The sequence below is a fragment of the Cucurbita pepo genome, chromosome 2 (genome assembly GCF_057944985.1).
Source record: "Cucurbita pepo subsp. pepo isolate OVF chromosome 2, ASM5794498v1, whole genome shotgun sequence".
Lineage (NCBI taxonomy): Eukaryota > Viridiplantae > Streptophyta > Magnoliopsida > Cucurbitales > Cucurbitaceae > Cucurbita > Cucurbita pepo.
In genome coordinates this window covers 11,832,908-11,854,475 of record NC_141799.1, presented here as the reverse complement: position 1 = coordinate 11,854,475, position 21,568 = coordinate 11,832,908, and the positions used below count along the sequence as shown (strand labels likewise).

General features: G+C 33.8%; 3 protein-coding genes and 1 pseudogene across 8 annotated transcripts; 2 read left to right on the top strand and 2 right to left on the bottom strand.

Moving 5' to 3' along the window:
• Nucleotides 1-3,084: 3,084 nt before the first annotated feature.
• Nucleotides 3,085-7,289, bottom strand: LOC111787689 (protein IMPAIRED IN BABA-INDUCED STERILITY 1). Of its 2 annotated transcripts, none has more exons than XM_087120974.1 (9): nt 6,550-7,289; nt 5,991-6,275; nt 5,532-5,849; nt 5,145-5,372; nt 4,847-4,944; nt 4,678-4,765; nt 3,912-4,445; nt 3,665-3,797; nt 3,085-3,499 (listed from the first exon to the last, which is right to left on the bottom strand). In XM_087120974.1, exons 1-9 carry the CDS (start codon nt 6,943-6,945, stop codon nt 3,465-3,467), a joined length of 2,115 nt encoding a protein of 704 aa, XP_086977100.1. In that variant the 5' UTR covers nt 6,946-7,289; the 3' UTR covers nt 3,085-3,464. The 2 variants fall into 2 exon arrangements, with proteins under 2 accessions (XP_086977100.1, XP_023523486.2); XM_023667718.2 differs by having other exon boundaries at nt 3,085-3,475.
• Nucleotides 7,290-13,374: 6,085 nt separating this feature from the next.
• Nucleotides 13,375-13,796, top strand: LOC111788435 (uncharacterized; annotated as a pseudogene).
• Nucleotides 13,797-14,337: 541 nt separating this feature from the next.
• Nucleotides 14,338-17,517, top strand: LOC111789240 (uncharacterized). 5 transcript variants are annotated; one of them, XM_023669950.2, is made up of 3 exons: nt 14,338-14,570; nt 15,326-15,541; nt 15,709-17,517. In XM_023669950.2, the coding sequence occupies exons 2-3, from the start codon at nt 15,416-15,418 to the stop codon at nt 17,404-17,406; spliced, it is 1,824 nt and encodes a 607-aa protein (XP_023525718.2). In that variant the 5' UTR covers nt 14,338-14,570; nt 15,326-15,415; the 3' UTR covers nt 17,407-17,517. The 5 variants fall into 5 exon arrangements, with proteins under 5 accessions (XP_023525718.2, XP_023525715.2, XP_023525717.2 ...); XM_023669947.2 differs by having other exon boundaries at nt 15,265-15,541; XM_023669949.2 differs by having other exon boundaries at nt 14,338-14,615; nt 15,265-15,541.
• LOC111789241 (flavin-containing monooxygenase FMO GS-OX-like 9) lies at nt 17,487-19,604 on the bottom strand. The gene is made up of 6 exons (XM_023669953.2): nt 18,846-19,604; nt 18,604-18,765; nt 18,440-18,522; nt 18,190-18,325; nt 17,811-17,984; nt 17,487-17,729 (listed from the first exon to the last, which is right to left on the bottom strand). The coding sequence occupies exons 1-6, from the start codon at nt 19,527-19,529 to the stop codon at nt 17,544-17,546; spliced, it is 1,425 nt and encodes a 474-aa protein (XP_023525721.1). The 5' UTR covers nt 19,530-19,604; the 3' UTR covers nt 17,487-17,543.
• Between the last annotated feature and the right edge of the window lie 1,964 nt (nt 19,605-21,568).

The window sequence follows — 21,568 nt, the reverse complement described above, 5'->3', positions numbered from 1 at the left end:
AATAAATAAAAAGTTTGGAGATGATATATAAGACGTAGATAAACGATTTTTATCTTATAACTGTTTTTTTTTTTAATGGAAGTTGTGTTAATATTATTTTTAAATTTATGCTTACTTTTAATTATACGAGTATTTTTTAATTTTTTTTACCGATATTAATAAAAAAAAAATTAAAGTTTAAGTATATTTTTTAAAATAAAATAATGATGTTTTTTTTTTAAGAGTATTTTTTAGAAAAATATTTTTTTTAAAAAAAAAGAACTAAAAGAATTGTCTTTTAAAAAGAACATTTATGGCATATTATTATAAGAATTATTATTATTATTTTTTTTAATATTGTCGTTTTCCCATAAACTTTTAAGATGGGCTATTTTATATAAAAATAGGGTTATTTCTAAATTAAAAAATTAAAAATTATTATTATCAAACAAATTTATTTCAACTCCAAACAATATTCTATATTTTTTGTGAATTACATTATAATTAGTGGAAACCCACGTAAATATTAGAAAACAAAATATATATATATATATATATATATATATAATGCATACAAACAATTAAAATCTACAAATAAAAATGAATAATAACCTACATATAATCCAAAATAGAAAAAGAAAAAAAAAAAGCATACTCTTGGCTTCTAATTTTAGATTAATTTTAAATTTATTATCTTGGTTAGAATAGTAATTAAGCGGAAGCTAATTCAATAAATAAGATATTAATTATTATTAAAAAAAACATATTAAAAAAAGAATAATTTTGTGATTATTGATATAATTATTTTGAATTTTGAAATAATATTATTGTAATGGATGATGATCTCTTTTGTTTTTATGTAGTTGTGTGTTTGTTGCAAAGTAGGGCATGCTTTAGATTATGGTAGCAAAGAATTAATCCAAATAATAAACACCAAGGAATATGAGTCAATATTGAGGCCATATTGGTTGAATTCACATTGGAACATCAATAAAAGTTTGAAGTTTACCCATAAGGAATCATATGATATCATGAAATCATAGCAAACAAAAGCTTAGTGGAAGCTCTTTGATTGTTAAAACCAATAATGTAGCCCATATGGGTATTACACATTGGTTGAAGAGGATCCCACCTTCATAGATCAACATCATTGGTGCCAAAAACAAACCAACAAACTAAGTTATGATACTTGATTTTGAATTGAATCACTTTCATTTTTGTGTTTACTTTTAATTTCGTGTTAAATAGATTCATGAATTTTAGAAAATGTCGAACAAATGAAGGATCTGTAGTCTTAAAACTCAAGATTTGAGAACTTATTAGACACTCAAATCGAAAGTTTAGGTGTCTATTAGACAATGACAAATTTGACACTTAGGGTCTAAACTTGTGATTGCCTCTGTAGCATGTACCTATACACTATTTTTGGTTCACGGATAAGGAAGATAGAGTTGTGTGAGAGATCCATCCGTTGAAAAAGGGAACGAAGCATTTTTTTTTTTTTTTTTATAAGGGTATGAAAGTCTTTTACTTGCAGTTGCATTTAAAAAAAAAGCCTTGAGGAGAAACCCAAAAGAGAAAACACAAACGGACAATGTCTACTAGCGGTAGACTTGAGTTGTCACAAATGGTATCAGAGCCAGACACTAGGTGATATACCAGTGAGGACGCTGAGCTCCAAAGAAGGGTGGACACAGGGCAGTGTTCCAAAGAGGACGCTATGCCCCGAAGAGAGGTTGATTTGCTAGAGGTAGGCTTGAGCTGTTACAGTTGATGTGGGGTGACAGATGTGATTCATCAAGTATGACTCAGAGAAGAGATACATGTTAACTATAGATAGAAAGCCGAAACCATCATGTAATGAATTTTGAGGGGTTACAGATCTCTTATACTATCATTGATCAACCGAGCGGAAATGAATTATTTCGATGCATTTGTGAAGCGATGATGATTTGGTGAGAGAGGAATTGAAGGTTGTTGTAATAAGGATGAATGCTAATTACCAAAGAAGATGAGGACAAAGGAAGAGGCACATCCATGTGTAGCTTAAGCTTGGCTTTTAACATAATGTCCCATTTGCTTTCTTTTCTACAATATCATTTCAATTATGGAGCCCTCAATTTCAGTATCTTAATCCTAAAACCACTGTTCTATTCTGAATCTTCACATCCCTTTGCCCCCATCTTCACCCAGCAGGACTTATCTTGTTTGATCACCCAAATGCTTAACTTTGTACATTATGAATGTCCTCTCCCTTTTGTCCTTGCCTCTTCCCAACAATGGAGGCGATTTGATTGCCAAACAACACGTTTATGATTTGATTTTCGATCTGATTTGGTTCGACTTCTTTCTTGTGTGCATATTAGGTGTCTTAACTCCATATCTATTTGAACGCTTCTACTAAGACAATGATTCATTAACAAATTGCAGAAGAGGACAGACATAAAAATGTAGCATTTGGTGATGATGCTTGCTTCCAACGTGAAGAAGACATTTGTAACGGCTCAAGCCTACCACTAACAGATATTATTCTCTTTGAGCTTTCTCTTTCGAATTTCCCCTCAATGTTTTTAAAACGCATATGCTAGGAGAAGTTTCCACACCCTTATAAAAAAATGTTTCATTCTCCTCCTTAACTGATGTGGGATCTCACAATCCACCCCCTTTGGGGCTTAGCATCCTCACTGACACTCGTTCTCTTCTCCAATCAATATGAGACCCCCCAATTCCCAACGTCCTTGCTGGCACACCGCCTTGTATTCACCCACCTTAAGTGCTCAGCCTCCTTGCTGGTATATCGCCCGATATCTGGCTTTGATATCATTTGTAACAGCTCAAGCTCATCGCTGGCAGATAGTCTTCTTTGGGCTTTCCCTCACATCTATTAGAGAGAGGTTTCCACACCTTTGTCAAGAATGCTTCGTTCTCCTCCTAACATCTCACAATGGCTGCCAACAATAAGACTGAAGAAGGCATCTGCAGACAATCAACCAACAATGGCTGCCAACACTATTATTTCCCTCCTTTTCTTTTCATGGAAGCAAGCAGTGAAGTGAAGAAATTAGTGCATTTAAGAATAGTAACACCAGATAAGGATACTGCCCATGTAGAATTTTGTGTTGTTATTGAACGAGAAGCTGCTGCCATGCTTACGAATCAGGAACATTTACAATAATACTTTCTCATCATCTATCAGTACAAGACTATACATTACAGGATTGGATAAAAAAATACTCAGGGAACTAAACAGAAGAGAAAAAAATGGCTGTTTGGAAGGAAATGAACTCGTTTGATCATCCAAATAGTTCGACTTTCGTGAGACGTTCCAACGTGTGTACTTGTGTTGAACAATAGCAATGTCTTTGGTTATGAATTTACTGCTATGACATCTTCAGGAATCAATAAATTTTTTGAGTGATTGCCATGTTCAACCTTAGAAGATCTCTTCTCTGGGTGCTTTCTTCTAATACAAAACTGATTACTAATCAATTTTTACCTACAGGTGTGAGAACAGATGATTCTGAGAAGAATGTAAAAGCAAACACATGGCAAACATAAGGACTGCAGACAGAAAGACAAACGAGCTCGAAACGAAGGCGCTGCGAACTTATTTCAACTTTGTGTTTAAGATCATGTGGCAAACATATCAAGAGAAAATGCTGAATTGAGGTAAAATGTAATGTACCTCTTTGGAACCACGATCTTCGAACTGTCTGTCGGATGTGCCTCTCGTGTCTGTCTAGGAGTTCATCCACTCGGCTCGATTGAGATAACAAGGGCCCAGAGTATTCAACTTTGTCCACTTGGTCCTGATAACTCTGTCACAACATCAAGTCATGGAGGTTTATATAGTAGAACAACCCTTGCAAACTTTTTAAGACAATGGCACACATCAATCAAAGGAGGGCTAGCGTTAATCATCTTATACTTACCAGATTACTCCTCTTAGCTTCCATTTCATCTTGCAAGTAAAGTGCCACTGAAAAATCCTGCGAATGGTACTCATCCGAAGCATCAAACGAATCGGGACGCTCAAACTTGCCCCATTGATTCCGTATCACAACCTTGGATCTCTCGTTTGATTCACGTCCCTTCGAACTTGAACAGCTGATGGACAACATGTCTCCCTTTTCATGAAACTTAGAGTCCACATTGCTTCTTGAATGCAATATAGCAGAATGATCCAGCCCATTAATTACGTGTCCTCGTGAAATCGATCTCGAATGCGATCTAATAGACGCTTCGTCTCTTCGTCGTCTTGCCCACGCAAAGCCACTTGATGTAGAAACTTGTAGGGGGCCAGAGAAAGGAATGTCTCCTTGGGATGCATTCTTTACATGCATAGACTCTTCCAATTTATCATTTGAAACCTTTTTCACCTCACCACCTTTGATAACCTTCTCTTCTTTAAGATTTTGAGCATTAATACTAATCTTATGCAAATCTCGAGCTGAAACCGATAAGTCCTGTACAACATTTTAAGTGGACGTATGAGAACTTCCTTACAGTATGTGAGATCCCACATTGGTTAGGGAGGAGAATGAAATACCCTTTATAAGGGTGTGGAAACCTCTCCCTAGCAGATGCATTTTAAAAGCCTTGAGGGTAACCCCGAAGGGAAAAGCCCAAAGAGGATAATATCTGCTAGCAGTAGGCTTGGGTCGTTACAAAATAAATAGAAACAGAGAGAGGAAATACCTCTGCTGGTGCTAATTTACTGATTCCGAGATGCTTTCGAGTTAACCGTCTGCTATCTAATCCACGGGTTCTTCCACTGCCTTTTTTCCTGAGATTGTTAAATGAATTTGATTAAAGATGAACAATAGTGAATCAGAAGAAGCAATTAGATTTGGAATGAGAAACCAACCTTCTAGACTCCTCTCTTTGTTTTGCATCAATCTCTTTGCTTGGTGGATATATTGGCATGCTTGATGGATCACATGCATGCGGTTTGGTACTGAAATACTGAAAGAACCCACAAAGGATATAGCATTAGACAAAGAACACTGATTATTTGGTTCTAGTATCTGCAAAGAACACTGATTGTATAATCCATACCGACAAATCGACACGTTAAACATGAAAATCGAAGTTTATGATGCAATAGTTTCAGAAGCTTGAGATATCAGCAAAAGATTTAACATTTTGCTCCACAGCATTATTACCTCAGATGTGAGAGCAGAGGATGCAACTCCGCGTTTGTATGGTTCGACAGAAAGAAGAGTTTCTAACAAGTTCACGGTCGTCGAAGGATAATCTTTGAACGTCTGTCGTAAACAATTATTGTAAGGATGTTGTGGTTTGAACAAAGTGGCATGTGGAAGCTTAGATTTTTTCCAGTATTCATCAGGAGGAGAGCCGCAAAGCTTGAAGATCTTGTGTAGCTGTTCAACCTGTGATAGGATGAGGAAGGTATCAATAATAGATTGGAAATGGAATGTCATGATTCATTAAGGAAGACATTTCAGTTCACTCATATCAGACATTTAATCATTAAAGACATCAAATGTCTTCCAGCTTCTATTTTAATGTATCAATGACAAAAACATTACCTCTGTTCTTCCTTGAAGAATAGGTTTCCCAACAAGGAGTTCTGCAAAAACACAGCCAACGCTCCAAAGATCCACAGATGCATTATAGTCTGTGGAGCCGAGTAGAAGTTCAGGAGGACGATACCATAGCGTGACAACACGACTAGTTAGAGGTTGTCGGTGCCCCGAATTACAGAAGTTTGCCAAACCAAAATCAGCCACCTTCAATACCCCTTCATTATTGACTAGAAGATTAGACCCTTTAATATCTCGATGCATTACGCCACGTGAGTGACAATGCTCGAGCCCGGATAACAATTGTTTCATGTAACATTTAATCTACAGAAAACGAAAAGAGCAACGGATTCATTACTGTATTCATTGTCTCGACTTCAACTCCCTAAGATATAAGCTTTATAATAACAATATAGCATAGCATAACATAACATAAACTTGATGTGAAACTGCAATCAAGCATACCTGTGATTCACTAAAAGTGATGTCGGGGCAAGACAAGAGTCCAGTAATGTCATGATCCATGTACTCGAACACAAGGTAAATGCTACACGATAAACGAGACGTGATTAAGCCCTCCAATTTGATGATATTGGGGTGATCAAGCCTGCGGAGAATCATGATCTCTCGTGCCATAAACCGAACACTTTCGGGCTCGAAATTATCGAAACGGACCTTCTTTAAAGCGACTATCCTTCCTGTCTCGAGTTCACGTGCTCGGAATACAGTACTATATGTACCTTGTCCAATCTATTAAGATTCAACAACAATAAGGAGACAGAACTTAGTCCATCTTGACCAACAACAACTTTCTAGAAACACAGCAACTTCAACAAACATAATATGAGGTACAGAAATGTCAACAGTAAAGATTAAATAACAAATACAGAGAAGTTTGTTCATAGTGATAGATTTCAATTTTGGTGGGATCTAATTATCAGTTCATAAACACTCAATGGATTTGATATGATTAACAGAGCAAAACAGAGATTAAAGGGCGTGAAAAGGACTAAGAACTAAGAACCTTCTCCAATTTTTCATAGGCATCAGAGCGGAGTGGAACCCAGCCCTGAATGGCTTCACCGGCGACGGCGCAGAGCCAAGCAGGCCATCCCGCCGCCACTTGCTCACTTTCCATATACTTATTAAAATTCCCGATTCGGAAGCTCAAAGTATCATTCCCACCGCCATTAGAACTCGCTCGACCCGACTCACCGAACTCGCTCGCAACCCCATTAAAGTCACTGGACCCTTTCGTCCTCGTCTTGGACTTCGGCTTCGAACCCTTGTCAATCTCCCCAAACCCAAGTCGGCTCCGACCCGAGTTGCCGATCGCCGTGGATTCATTGTCCCGAAACACACCGGAGTGATCGAATGCAGGCGTAACGGACACGGCATGCTTCGTGTTGACACACCCCATGGCGGATCACTGTAACTACTCAACCATTAATAACCCAGAAAGGAAAAAATGAGGGAAGTTCGGTTTAGAAATTTGGAATGTGGATTTGTGTTTACGGTGTATCAGTGAGTGTTTTGGATCCACAGTGCGGCGATTGCGGAAGATGGTGAATAGAAGAAGAAGAAGAAGAAGAAGGCATTAAAGAGAGGCTCCATAGGCTAAACACCGCGAAATCAACGGAAAGGTGAATACCCACTGCTCCAACATCATCAGTAAATAATGAAAAATTGAGCAACAAAATCAACACCTTCCATAAATTTCCCCCTTATTCTAACCCCATCCAACTTTCTTTCCAACACTCGAGTAATCGCCCTTTTCAATTTCATATTAATCAAAATAATATTTAAATCTAAAAGTAATTAATCGAATTAATTTAAGCATAGCTCAATAATAAATATATAATTTCTTGAAATTAAATTTTTAAAAAAATTATTAAAAAAAGCGGTTTGGTTTTTTTTTTTTTTTTGTCTGAAGTCTAAATTTGTGAACCAACCAAAACGACGAAAAGAAGTGTGAAACAAACCGGGATGGGCAGAGTTTCGGGCAGCCTCTGTTTATTCTCTGCTTTTGTTCCTTTATTGCTTTGGTCTTCCATTTTTTTTTTAATTGGACTCGCAATTCCCACTTTCCAGAAACCTTCTTCTCTCAAGCATAGCGTGTATGTGACCGCCAAATGGGAACGAGGCCCATTTTGTTTAATCCAACCACGTAGCGCGTGGTTGTCAGCTTGGCGCGTTGGATCGGGTTTTGGTTTAGGGTAGTTGTTGACTAAGTACCTGTCTTTTTTATTAAAAATAATAAAAAATTAAAATATTTTCCCCCCTTTCTCTCTCTCACCCGGCTTTGAGATTTTCAATCTCTGATTTTTCCATTTATGCCCCCCGAAAATTCGTTGTTTGTCTACCTCTTTTCTTTTTCTTTTCTTTTTCTTTCAAAATAGAGGTTTTTAAAAATAAAAATTGATTAAATTATTAATATTTATTTTTTTAAAATTAAATTAATAAAAAAATTTCAACAATATTTTAAAAATAATTTTAAATTTTAAAACTTTTAATCAAACATAAAATTTTAAAATTAGCATTAACATCTCTTATTTTTAAATAATAAAAAATTAAACAAATTCTTATGGTCGATATATGGACAAAAATCGTTTATACACACTCTAAAGATTATTCCAAATTTTTTAATGTTAATTTCGAAAGTTTATAAGTATTTTTTTAAATATGATACTAATCATAAATTTATTTTTAAAATTTTAACGTGTTTTTTAAGTTTTTATAAAATTTAAAGGTCTTTTTTAAGTTTTTTAAAAAAATTAAGTGTATTTTTAAACATTAAAATCGTATCAAATAAATTTTAATATTATCAATAATAAGATGATCATTTTTTAAGTCAAGATCGAAATAAACGTATTAAATAAAAAATAAAATAAAAATTCAAAAGTTTGAATATATTTTAAGTATACAATTGGACCTTTATTAGACACAGTTATTTTTAAAAAATATATAATATTATAAAGTACTAATTTTGTCACTTTACTTAAAGTAAAGCAAATTTTCTCCTAATATAATTTTAGATTAATTTAGACTCCAGCTTATAATATATATATATTGTTATTTTGAATAAATGGCAATTAATTTGTGTTGAATGAATGGGATCCCAAATCCCAATTAGTCTCGAAACTCACTTCAAATTATTAGATCAAGATCCCATAAATAATAATTACTCATTTAATTAAGTACTTGTTTAAAATTTATAATCAACAATTACTGAATTTACTATCTTTGGTAATAACGTCAAATTGACGTCATCTACGTCCAATTTTAACTCTATATTCTCATTTATTTATTATTATTCAACTCCTAATTTTTTTTTGATAAAATTTCATATTGTTAGAAAACTATATATATATATATATATATATAACACACACGAGCTTTATTAGTCTCGCGAGTAAATTCTAATTTTTATAATTGTTTCTTATATTATTTAAAAAATATAAATACTTTTTTTAACGTGACAATCGAGTACCTATTAATTAATATCATTCTAAAATGGAAATTTTAAACATTTTAAAATTTTAAATCATGTTTTTTATTAGGTAAAAACAAGCTTTCAAATCAACGTGAAGAATAGGCCATGGAGTACGGGAAGGAATAAAGTTTATTTTGATTGATAACAAAAAGAATTGAAAAAAATACTAAAAATCACTCCTAACCCTCTTAACACGTTATTATGAGTCTTTTACACGTACAAAATTGTTATAATTAAACTCATAGAAATAGAAAATTCATAAATCACCCATTTATTTATAAATTTTGTTCTCACCAGATTTAACATATAGTTACATTATTGGGAGAGTTGTAATGAAATAATTATTTTAATTTAAAAAAACTTACACTTATAATCACTTAATTACTCATAAATAATTTGTTTAATCGAGTGATTTTTATTTTTATTTTTATTGTAATTTTTCAAAAAGGAAAAAAGAAAAACAAAAGTAAAAAAACAATTATAATTCACTTTATTTAATTGTTTTTGTTTGGTACTTTTGAGATGAGGCGGTGGGCCCACAGGATTGACTTTATTGGGCCCCACACTATTGGCATGCATGCCTCTGCTTTTGTGCAATAAAATTAATGGTTGATTTATTCTTTAATTTGGGTCCTTACTTTTATTTCCATATCATTCCCAACATGGAAAAGTATATATTATAGTTTTTATTTATTCATTTATTTTATATCATATGCTCAATCTGCTTTCAATTTCCACAATAATAACATTTCATAATTATAAAAACCATACCTAAATCACTATTTTATGCCTAATTACAAAACAAATCAACTTTCTTTTATTTTCCAAATTAAATTAGTCTATAATTTTTTTTTTTTTATTTATAAAAATACCAAGTGTAACCAGTTGCATTAAATATTGGTCTAGATCTCAGATATTATTCTCTAGAAATATTATATATTAGTCAAAATTTGAAAATTCAACATTATACTATTTTCATTAATGAAAATTATGGTCAACAAATTTATTTTATTACATTCTTTTTCCAACTCCAAATTGTCCCTAAGACTTCGTTTGGCTCCTCGAAAAATTTAAATTGAATAATATTTCAAAAAAAAGAAAAAAACAATCTCGAGTAAACTATTTGAATTAGTCTTCATTCATAGAAGTAGAAATTCAAGACAAATAGGTAACATGGTCATGTTGCAGAAGATGAAGACTAATATCGACGTCGGTATATAAAAGTATAGATTATAATTTTTTTTTTCTTTTAATACATTAAATTCTCGTTATTAAATAGAGATTAAATTAACCCCAAAAAAAAATGTTATAGTTGGTACAACCAACCCTAGATTCATTATTTCACATGGCATGCATGGGGTACATTGACTTTAAGTCAAATAATAAGGTTTGATTACTAATTAATCCATTAATATTCATGAATTTGGTTTACATTAATCACATTTTGATATGGTTGACCTTCCCTTTTAAAAAGAAATAATGTAATGATGATTTAACCCAAAATTACCCACATGGGTTTTGGTGGTAATAATTGGGTTCCCAACATTGTGATGAATGCCCCAAAAGAAGAAGAAGAAAAGAGGTTCATATGAATGATAATATTTAGAATAAGAAAGATGGGTGTGGGTTTGATTGATGTTTCCCTTTTAGGGTTTTAGGGTTTATGAAGTCTGCGTGTGATGTCTGTTCTTCAGACCTAATGATGCTTCCACTTCACTCTCTTTCCAAAGCGTTTACGAGAGTTCTTGTATTCAATTTACTTAAGCTTGTTTGATAGAGAACTCAATTAGTCGAATAATATAATCAATCTCTGAAAGGGTCATGTCATCTTAGTTATATGTCATGAAGTAGCTCACTTAAACTACAATGTCTAAGGGTTAGAGAGAACTAACAATGTCTATGACATGTATAGACATGATTTTAGCATTAATACCTCTTCTTGATTGGGATCATACAAATCGAGCATTAATTGAATATAACAAATTTGGGTATGAATCAGCTTTATTAACATATGCAGTCACATGAATGAAGAATATAATTTAGAACTTTGTTTATAGTTTATAAGAAAGATGGTAAGGTAGGTACTGAATTAATTTATTTGGGAGATCCATGATTTGTTTAATATTATAAATAAGACACAAGTCATACGCGGTTGGGCCAGTCTACTCACTTTCCAACTACTTTATTAATCACATAAATTAGAGTTTTATTAATTTAATTAATTCATTGGTCAACACTCCTCATTTCTAGGCTTATAAAAATCACCTGTCACTATTAATCACATTTCTTTAATTAATTATATCATTTTCATTTGTTTTCAAAAGTACTTCTACTTAAACCATTGTCATACAAAATAAATAAAAAAGTATTATTTAATACTATTTACGTGTTATTTTAGTATTAATCATATTAATTATTTTAGTGTTCGTGTCAAATGAAAATGGTTCTTCCTAAAATTTAGAGTCATATTAGATTAAAGGGGTTGAAATGGTTCAAGAATTTGACAAAACTCGCAATTTTTTTTTTTTTAATTAATTAATTCACGGATTTGACATTTTTTTTATCTGATCAACTCATTCAATTCGAGAACGTGAATGACAGCTTAACCCTACCCTACCTTTAAAATTCAAAATATTTGACGTTTGTAACTAATGTTAGTCATATGTTTTAACTTGTGAATATTTGATATTTTAGTTTTATGAAATTTTAGTTATGATTAAAAAAAAAAAATAATGTGAGAACCGATCTTGAAATAGAGGTTTGGGTTGTGAATTCTATTTAAGTTGTTCGAAAAATTTCAGTCAAATCCAACTCATGTACTATTGTTATATTAGACAAATAATTCAATTAAACATTTTTTTTTTAATTTTAATTTTAATTTTTATAGAAGTCTAACCTTATGCACCATTTAATGGACCTCCAATTCAACACCCACTATTGTAAATTTATTAATTCTAAAGGGATCAAAAGGCCAAAAAATTAATAAACATTTGAATAAATGGGCTTTTAAAGTTAGGTAATTGCATATAGGGCCATTTGGCAATCAATTTTACCCACAATTTTCAATTAATGTCCCTTTTCAATCATCTCCCTAATATTCATAATTTTGCTGATAATGTCAGGCATATGCTCGAATCTCGATTTACGTTTATGAGAAATATTTTAGAAAATATGAGCTCGAGGAAATACGCCGAAAACAATTTGAAAGAAAGCAATGTTATAAGCTAAAAGAGATTAGGCAACAACAACGATTTTGATAACATATAATCTAGGTAGGAAAAAGTGACAACTAGTCATATTACCTTATAGTACATGACATGATTTTGGTGAACGATCGTACATTCTCACATCCATCATGCGGCCACAAGCAACACGCTTTGGACAAACATGACCATGACACAAGACAACTTTATCGATAACCGCTCTTAGGATTCATAAGGCCCATTTGTTTATGGTCCACCGTTGTAAGCCCAAAAATGATTGGCAAACAGAAAGGTGAAGGCGAATTTGGTCACGATTTCTTGATTCCGGCGACGGCGGTGACTTTGATCCACACCACAATTTTGGTCTTCATTCCTTCAAATCGAACTCAATTTCTTTCCGAGTCCTTGAAGCTCACCTCGCTTGTCGACGCCAAATGCACCACGAGTTTGGCCTTTCATTAGGCTTGTTATGTTGTTTGGAAATATAATCCGAATAAACTTCACAACCCAATTTAATTTAATTCAAATCATAATCCAACCCAATTCTCTCTTCTTAAATTCAAATTATTTTTTATTCGCAATAAATATTATCCGAATTGTATTAAAATGTTGGAAGAAAAAAAAAAATGACGTAAGATAATTATTTAAATGAATTATTGTCCTTGTTATTTAAATAATTATATGGCCGTTGGGGCCTTAGATATGTCCTTGTTGTAACCTCAATATGAAGCTGGACATGACAATCCTTAACTATCTTTTTTTTTAGCATTTCGTCATCTCCGACCACCAAAATTTCAAAAACCTGACTTCATCGGTTCTTTCAGCATGTTTTGTTCTCACTCAATTATTTTTTAGAAAAAAAAATCTTAAGAAGTCACCGAACATTAATGGTTTCAAGTAAAACATATTTAACTTTGAAATTTTTATGATTGCGTTATCGAAGAGAGTACAAATAGTAACTTCAATTCTTTTAAATCGTTCTAACTCTTATTATCAAGAACACTCTCAAACCCTAATCTGATTCAAGACTATTAGATACCCATAAACCTCAAACACGAAGAAAAAAAAAAAAAAAAAGAAACCATCATCAATCACATCAATAACCCATTTCCTCGTGGTTTGGTCTTTAAATTGAGGAAGCAAACGAGGACAAGAGATGGACAAGTAAATGGAGAAGACGAACAAAGACGTTCCTCTTAGAGAACTTAGCGAGAGGGTAGCGGAATTTGCTCGAGTTAGAGGTTGGGATAAGTATCACGGTCCAAGAAACCTCCTCCTCGCATTAGTAAGTCATTTCAAACATACTCTTTTTGGTATCGTAATTGGTTATTGAGGTGGCGAGGGGGCTTCCCAACTGGTCCGCCGCCGACAAGGAGCGGTTGGGGGAGGAGCTCTCGGACGTGCTACTCTACTTGGTTCGTCTTGCGGATGTGTGTGGGGTTGATCTTGGCCGAGCTGCCCTTTCCAAGATCCTTAAGAATGCCACTAAGTACCCTCTCACTCCTCACCAACAACAAATTCAACCCTAAACTAAACTTCAACGTTACCCATCTCTCATATTATGCCTCATTTTATCTACGTTCGTATGGATATCTAATATTTCTAGTTCTTAATCTTATTTTCTCGTCTAAATTTTAAATTTTAAAGAGTGATTTTTGTTTTTATTGTTTTGTCGAAGGTTACAAACAATGACTATCTTGAATATAATTCAACTGATTAGACAGATATGTTCTTCGACCAAGAATCAAAAGTTTAACTTTTCAACTTTTAAACTAGCTCATGGAAGAAAAAATAACGATGACTTAGATTTTTGTATAAGTAGCATCATGGTTATTTGCGTTCGACAATATGTGCAAAATAATATTGAATTCTAAATTTAAATTTATAATATTATTGACATACAAATTGACGTTTGAGTTGACAGTTTAATATCATTCAATTAATAATGACATTATAACTTTTTGACCAAAAAAATTAAAAGTTTAATTCCGATCATGATCACATATTGTCGAACTAAAAATATGTGACTCGTTCAGAAATTTTTTTTAATTAATTAATTAATTTTGTATAAATAAGTATTTTAAGATATTTGGAGTAATGAAAAAAATCGAGTGGAACATAAATTAGAGAAGGAAAGATTGGGAGAGGAGAAGATAAATGTGTCCCTTGCAATGGAAGTTTTGTTCTTCTCATTTCAATTTCTTACTATAAATTCCTGATTTTATCCGCTTTCCGCCTCTGATTCATTCCTTTCAATCCCCACCGCCACTTTCCCCTCATTTCTTCTTTTTACTTCCCCTTCCTTCCTGCGAACCCCGATGATTCATTCCACTTCGTTTTTTCACTTGGGTTTGTTCTGTTCTTCCCTTCTTGATTCAATTTTCTTTATGGGATGTGGGTATTCCTTAATTTTTGTGGGTTCTGTCGATTCAATTTTTGTTGTGGAATTATGAATGATTGCGATATCTTTGTCTCTTCGCTTCTGAATCATGTTGTTTGGCTTCTCGATTGTCCCAATGCCTTGATTTTGTTTTCTGAGTTGTTAATTTTGTTTGTGCTGGACATGGTTCACCTTTCTTCTCATTTGTCATGAAATTTCCTAGCAACTTCATACATTCAACTCATGTTCTTTTCTGTTAACTGCAAGATGTTCTGGGTGGAGTTTTTTTTATCTGGTTTCTTGTGTTTGATATTCAGGCTCTTAAAGTTTGAACACTCAAGATGAGTATTATTTAAACTCATAGATGAGTATTATACTCATAGATGAACTGAACGGTGTCGCCTCAATGTGAAATTTTGTGTAGATTGGGTTTAGCTTTTGGCAAGAAACTCTGCCTGAGGTAGCTTCACTGATTAAGAGTAGAATTCAATCCTTATTCCACATGGGTTCACTGATAAATGGTTGCAATTTAGAAATCTTTAGCTTGGGTTAATCAAAACTCAAAGATATAATGTAAGAAACCTACTAATACTGTAAACATATGCTAAGTTTTAGCATGTTTCTACCAGTTACCAATCAATTTTTGGCTGCTTTTCTTTCCAGAAATCCAGTGAAGCCTTTGTAGTTATTTATGGAACTTCTTTGTATTGGAGCAAATATGCAGGGTTCGAGCAACTATCCGAACTCTTATTTCAGTCGGGATCGTAAAGGAGTTGTTGGTAGCTGTGTATGGCCACAAATCAGTGAGGATCAAATGGTGAACGGTCGACATAGCTCCAATGGTTTCTTATCACCGTTGTCAGCGGGTCTGTATGTCGATTGTGGCCGAGAAGCGTTGAAGCAGATAATGATTAAGCAAGAATTGGTTTTTAGGGATCAGGTATGTCCTTGGTATGCATATATATATATGTTTTTTTGGCTCTGAATCATTATGGAACTATGTGTTACAATATCTTTGCAATGGTTTGCTTTGTTAAAAATCCGATACGTTTAATATTCGTAGTTTTAAGCTTAGAAAATCATCTGAAATATGAATCAACTGTCCAGCTTTTCCAACTTCATCGCCTTTATAGACGACAAAGGGAGTTTATATCTGAGATGAAGAGGGAATCATGTAAGCATGATGTTCGCGTTACGACAGCTCGGGTCTCTGCGTTGTGTGCTCAAGATGCACGTAACTTCCCTGTGTATAATCAATCATCTATTTTCGGTGAAGAAAAGACGTCGTTACTTTCATGTCTAGGGAAGAACTTTCAAACAGATTCTGACTCCGTTCTGAATGGAAGTTGTTCAACGAATACTTACGTTTCGGAATCTAAGAGAAAGATTTTGGGAAAAGTGATGTTTGATCTTGAACTTCCAACTGACAGCAAACACTCGAACGTAAAAGATGAATTGACCGAAAGGCCTGAAATATCGAGCTGTGATCTGAAGAGAATACCTGAGATTGTTCACATTAGTGATAGAACACCTTTTCTTGCCAAGTATGATTTGAATGCCTCATTATTAGAGAAAACTAAGGTCTCGGTTGATTTAAACGATCCTCTGAACTTTGAGGAAGAATCGGGTTTTGGATATGTCGGTTTAAACGAGGCTACTGGCCACAGGGAGATCCTTTTCCATGAGCTCTATGGCAAAGCCAATTCAAACTTTCTTGTTTACTCAGAGCAAGACAAAGATATTGCAAGTTCAAGTCTGTCATCATCCACTACATCTTTGACAAAATCTGCACAAGATCCTAAAGAACACCATATTTTGGATGCTGAGAGTTCCAAAATGTTGATAGAAAACGCTATGCTTGCTGAAGACGATCGCTCTAGCGTTAAGAACTTGATATCTAGAATTGGGTCTGATAGTGTAAGCAGCCCTCTTGAGATAAGCTTCAGTAATGGCACCAAGTCCGAGAGCGTAAAAGGAGAATCTCGTCGCTCATTCGAGGCTTCTGCAAATTGGATCAAAGGTCGAATCGACCTCAATGTGGGCATAAATGAAGAATGTTTAGCAACACCTTGTTGCTCCACTGAAATGAAACATTCAATTACAGGAGAGTTTGATGACCAAGTTGGATCAAATTTTCTAAACTCCATTCGAGATGATGGCGAACCATTGGAGGATCTCGTCGCGATTGCAGCAGAACGTTTGATGTCTATTTCATCATTGGCGGCTCAAAATTGTCAGAAAAACATCAGCTGTCAGTATGTTCCAGCTTCATGTGAATCTTTATCCTGGTTTGCTGAAATAGCCTTGAACAATAAGGATGCTAATGACTCAAAGGAGCTTTCACCAAATTCCATGGATGACTTTGAGATCATGACATTGAAGTTGAAAGAAACAAAAGTGGAAGAGTGTTCTTTGATAGTAAGTAACCACGACGAGGCAGCGGTAAAACATGTTTCTTCGTCTTCATGTCAACTCGGGAAGAGCCGTGTGAGGCGGAGTCCGTGCAAGAATTTTCAGACAGAAATTCTTCCAAGTCTTGCAACTTTGTCGAGGTACGAGGTTAAAGAAGACATTCAAGCAATAGGAGGTGTGATAGAAGTTGCAAATTCTCTAGGTAGAACGACATGGACTCGAGGGAAGAGACGGTTATGTAACTCATCTTCAAAACTTACAGAAACTGTCTTAGGGTCAATCATGGATCAAGTAAACAGTAGCAAGGTTCTACTTTGGGGAAATATTACTCGTCGTCGTCGGGGACAGAGATATCGAGCTTGTAATCGAAAGATCGTTGTAGGACAAGTATAGTCATACTTTTAATAAATGAAGTGATCTCATACACTATGGAAACTGATCTGAGTCTTTAATTTGGATACTACAATTTGAACAACAAAAATGAAAGTAGAATTGATTCTTGAAGCTCTTACATGATAAATAGTTTCTGTTTATTGAGGACAAACTTGAGCGAAATGAGAACTTTGAAACGCCACTTGAAGATCCTCATCGTCGTCCCACGAATCACGGAACGTTTCGAGGTCGGTAAAGTAATTTATAAGAGACGATAAGCACAGTTTCTTCCTCCATTCCTCCAAATGCGGATATCCAACATTATCGCCGTACTTATCACAATACTACAACATAAAGAGCCTTTTTGGTCAAAGATTTAAACTAGATATAGTTCGATCAATCGATATCTAACAAAAACGTGGTACCTCGAAATCAGCTAAATCATGGGTATTATGTTTAGGAATGCCAGCAACATCCCTTGAGTGATAAAACTCTTTGATGGATTGCATCATATCATCCCATGATGGCAATGTCCTTTTCCCAGACAGCAGTTGAGCTATCCATATTGCTTGTGATTCAAAGAAAGGGAAGCCAATGAGCTGCAGCACAACAACAATCATATTACTTCACACCCAATTTTTTGCCCTTTTAAAAAGTTCATTCCTACGTCTAAATATCCCATTTTTTAGCTTACCAAACATCATAATTGTTCGTAAAAAAAACATAACGATGTCGGAATATTTACGCACGATTTTGATTAATTACGTAACAAGAAGTCAATGTGACATCGTATGAAAGCTATACCTTTCTTGGAATGCCAATAAACGAAAGCGAGGGAGCCAAGGATGGGGGAAAGGTATGCTCGTACAACGGACCCACTCGATCATCATCCACAACAACTATTCCTTTGGTGTCAAGAAACGGAAATGAGTATGAATACCTACAAACCGACCCGAAAATATGTTAAAAAATGGTTTCTACGGACATATTAGACACAAACTTGAAAGTTAATGGACTAAACTTGTAATATCGAAAAGAATGATATGTATAGTACCCAGTGCAATAAAGAATGGTATCAGCAACGATGGAGGACCCATCAACGAACAGCACCCGACCATCATCTTCGAGAGATTCAATCTGCAAGCAAGCTCAAAAAAACATAAATATGAGTGGCAAAACCGAACTTTTAAGATCAATCAAACCAAAACCAAGACGAACCTGTGGTTGAAGATGCAAGTTTTGATGTTTTTTGATGACTTTGGATAAACCTTCAGTGATGGTATCCATTGATCTTGTGCTTATATGAGTTTCTTTTGCCACTTCCACTAGCTCTAGCGATATGTCCTGCCCACTTTGAGAGCTTCCCACCACCACTACTACCTACAAACACATAAAAACACAGTCATTTCTTACGAAATCGTTATCAAACGAGACTTAATGATACTCGTAGTTCGATTTACCTCGTCACGAAACGGCTCGGGAACGCGATAAACATGGCTATGAATTTGCTTTCTCTTCCATTTGTCCATGCCTTTAATGTTGGGCAATCTTGGATGAGAATAATGTCCATTAGCAAGAACAACAGCATCAAAAACTTGTTCAACTAATATCTTATCATAATCATCCCCTGTTTTATCTCTGCTTCTGACAACCCATTTAATCTCTTTTCCAACATGATCATGATGATTATGAACATGAACATGAACATCATCAGAATAATCCAACATTCCCACATATTCAACTCTGGTATTGAATCTTATGAGCTCTCTCAATCCAAACCAATCACAAAAGTCCTTCAAATACAAGAACAGCTCTTTATGGCCAGGATATCTTCTAGTGTCACGCCCTTTCTTGACAAGAAATGGAAAATCAGAAAACCCCATGATTTCTCTGGGTGAAGCGATCCTTAAAGAGGCATAAACACTGCTATGAACATTAAGGAAATTGGATGATTTTCCTAAAGGATGTTCGTTTTGGACATGTGGGTCGTAGAGCCATTGGCCACCAATGTCATGGTTTTGCTCAAAGACAACAACTTTGTGGCCTTCTTTCCTTAGCTCTCTGGCTGCCACTAGCCCTGAAGGGCCTGCTCCTATTACACAAACCTTCCTCTCCTTCCATTGGTGAAGCTTTTCAGACACCATGGCTGCCTCTGCAATGGAGACTTCTTTTTTCTTTTGGGTGTTTTGGGGTTTATGATTGTTGGGGTGTGGAGGGTGGGAGAGATCTTTAGGTTTTATAGTTGAAGTTTGGAGATTGAAAAGTAAAAAGAAGGAAGATTGGGTCGTTTTCGTACCAATTCAATTAATTAAAACATTACTAAACGTGCAAGAAGATCCACTTATCAAATAGGTTGGTTGTGAGATCTTACGTCGATTTGAAGAGGAGAATGAAACATTTATTTATAAGGGTGTAAAAACCCTCCCTGACCGACACGTGTAAAAGACTTTGAGGAAATGTCTAAAGAAAACAATATCTGCTAGTACAATCTATAAATTTTCATCGATAGACAATCTAGACTAGAATAGGAGCGAGTCACTCCCGAGAATGTCTCATTGATTTTATATGAAGTTACGCTAATACATGCATACTAAAATGTAAATGGGATCGTTGGTTATATATTTGAAAGGATCGGGACTACCTTATTTAAAAAAAAAAAAAAGATTGGGGAAGAATTTAAGCAAAAGAAAAGGCAATAATGGATAGAAATGGAGATGGTTTGCTGGGAAGGAGACACACGTGACCCTTGAACAATGATGAACTAGTTTAATTTGGTCTTAGCTACCTACACTACACTTTTCATTGACCCACCCATAGGTCGAGGACGGAAAGCATTTTCTGTTTCGGTCTCTATCTCTATCATAATTTTTATTTTTGTGAAAATTTTCATTTATTTTTACGAACAACCTGGAATGAACATACATGGATAAAATTAAGCATATAAACTCACAACTGTGACACACAACCGCTGTTGCCAATAATAAACAACGTATCCAATGCCATCATCGCCATCATTTTGGTTTTTTACCGACCAAATCATCCTTTTTAATTTTCTCATGATGTTAATTATTATTTTAAAAGTCCGTAATTTAATTAATCTGATTAATTTTGTTATTTATTTTTCTTTATAATAAAAGTTAAATTATAAATTTTAACTTAAATTAACATAAAATTCTTAAACAAAGAGAAGTTCTTAATTTATTTTACCAATTTAAAAATCAAAATCTTATTAAAGAAAAAAAAAACGAAACTTTATATTTAATACAACCACTAAAGTTTGAATTAATTTTATAGAAAATAAGTTACCGAACTTAAAAAATGACAATAAATCATACAAAATTAAAATTTTAATGACTTAATTAAACATAAAATCAAAAGTTACGTAGATTACGTTGTATAATAATATAGTTTCTGATTTTTTATATTTAAGAAATTGAGTTTTAAAAAAGTAATTTTTACATATTTTATTAAAAATATATAAATTTAAGAAAGGATAAGAAATTAAACACAATTTTTAAATAAATAAATAATCAGAGTGGTTTTGGAATTCTCATATTTTTATAAAAACAATTAAAGCCAAATTAAAAATAAAAAAAATAGTAAAGAAAGTAATATAATTTTAAAAAAAATGAAATAATTTAAATTTTAAAATAGGTTTATTTAATGATAATAGTTATTTATTATTTTTAAAAAAATAGTGTAGGGCCCATCTCCAGTGTGGGGGGGGAGAATGCCACTTCTTAAAGCACAATGCAACACACTATTTACTTCATTTCATATCCTTCACAATTTCCAATAAATAAATAAATAAATTATTCAATTTTTATTTTATTTTATTACTTTCCCTTTAATTTTCCTATTCCTATTTCCTAACTTTGCTTCCACATTATTACAACAACACAAATGCAAAAATAAATAATATATAAAGTGGTCATTCCTTTATAAAAATAAAATAATTCATCCATTAAAATGTTTAACGTGGTCCATGACTATGATAAAAATATTATTAGCACACCTACTACATATATTAATGTTATATTGTTTCCAACATGCGTGTAAATGATGGATACAATCACATCTTAATAACAGTGTGATGTCCCACATTAGTTGGGGAGGAGAACAAAACACCATTTATAAGGAAGTAGACGAGTTTTAAAGCCTTGAGGAGAAGCCTGAACCGAAA

What these genes read in the sequence shown, in the direction of transcription:
- LOC111787689 (XM_087120974.1), bottom strand. Translation starts at nt 6,945, where the DNA reads ATGGGGTGTGTCAACACGAAGCATGCCGTGTCCGTTACGCCTGCATTC. An exon ending in TTCTTCAAGGAAGAACAGAG is followed by an intron (nt 5,373 to 5,531) that starts GTAATGTTTTTG and finishes ATCCTATCACAG; the next exon opens with GTTGAACAGCTACACAAGAT. An exon ending in AAGCTAAGAGGAGTAATCTG is followed by an intron (nt 3,798 to 3,911) that starts GTAAGTATAAGA and finishes ATGTTGTGACAG; the next exon opens with AGTTATCAGGACCAAGTGGA.
- LOC111789240 (XM_023669947.2), top strand. Translation starts at nt 15,293, where the DNA reads ATGGAACTTCTTTGTATTGGAGCAAATATGCAGGGTTCGAGCAACTAT. An exon ending in AATTGGTTTTTAGGGATCAG is followed by an intron (nt 15,542 to 15,708) that starts GTATGTCCTTGG and finishes TCAACTGTCCAG; the next exon opens with CTTTTCCAACTTCATCGCCT.
- LOC111789241 (XM_023669953.2), bottom strand. Translation starts at nt 19,529, where the DNA reads ATGGTGTCTGAAAAGCTTCACCAATGGAAGGAGAGGAAGGTTTGTGTA. An exon ending in CCGAGCCGTTTCGTGACGAG is followed by an intron (nt 18,766 to 18,845) that starts GTAAATCGAACT and finishes ATGTGTTTGTAG; the next exon opens with GTAGTAGTGGTGGTGGGAAG. An exon ending in ACCATTCTTTATTGCACTGG is followed by an intron (nt 18,326 to 18,439) that starts GTACTATACATA and finishes GTCGGTTTGTAG; the next exon opens with GTATTCATACTCATTTCCGT.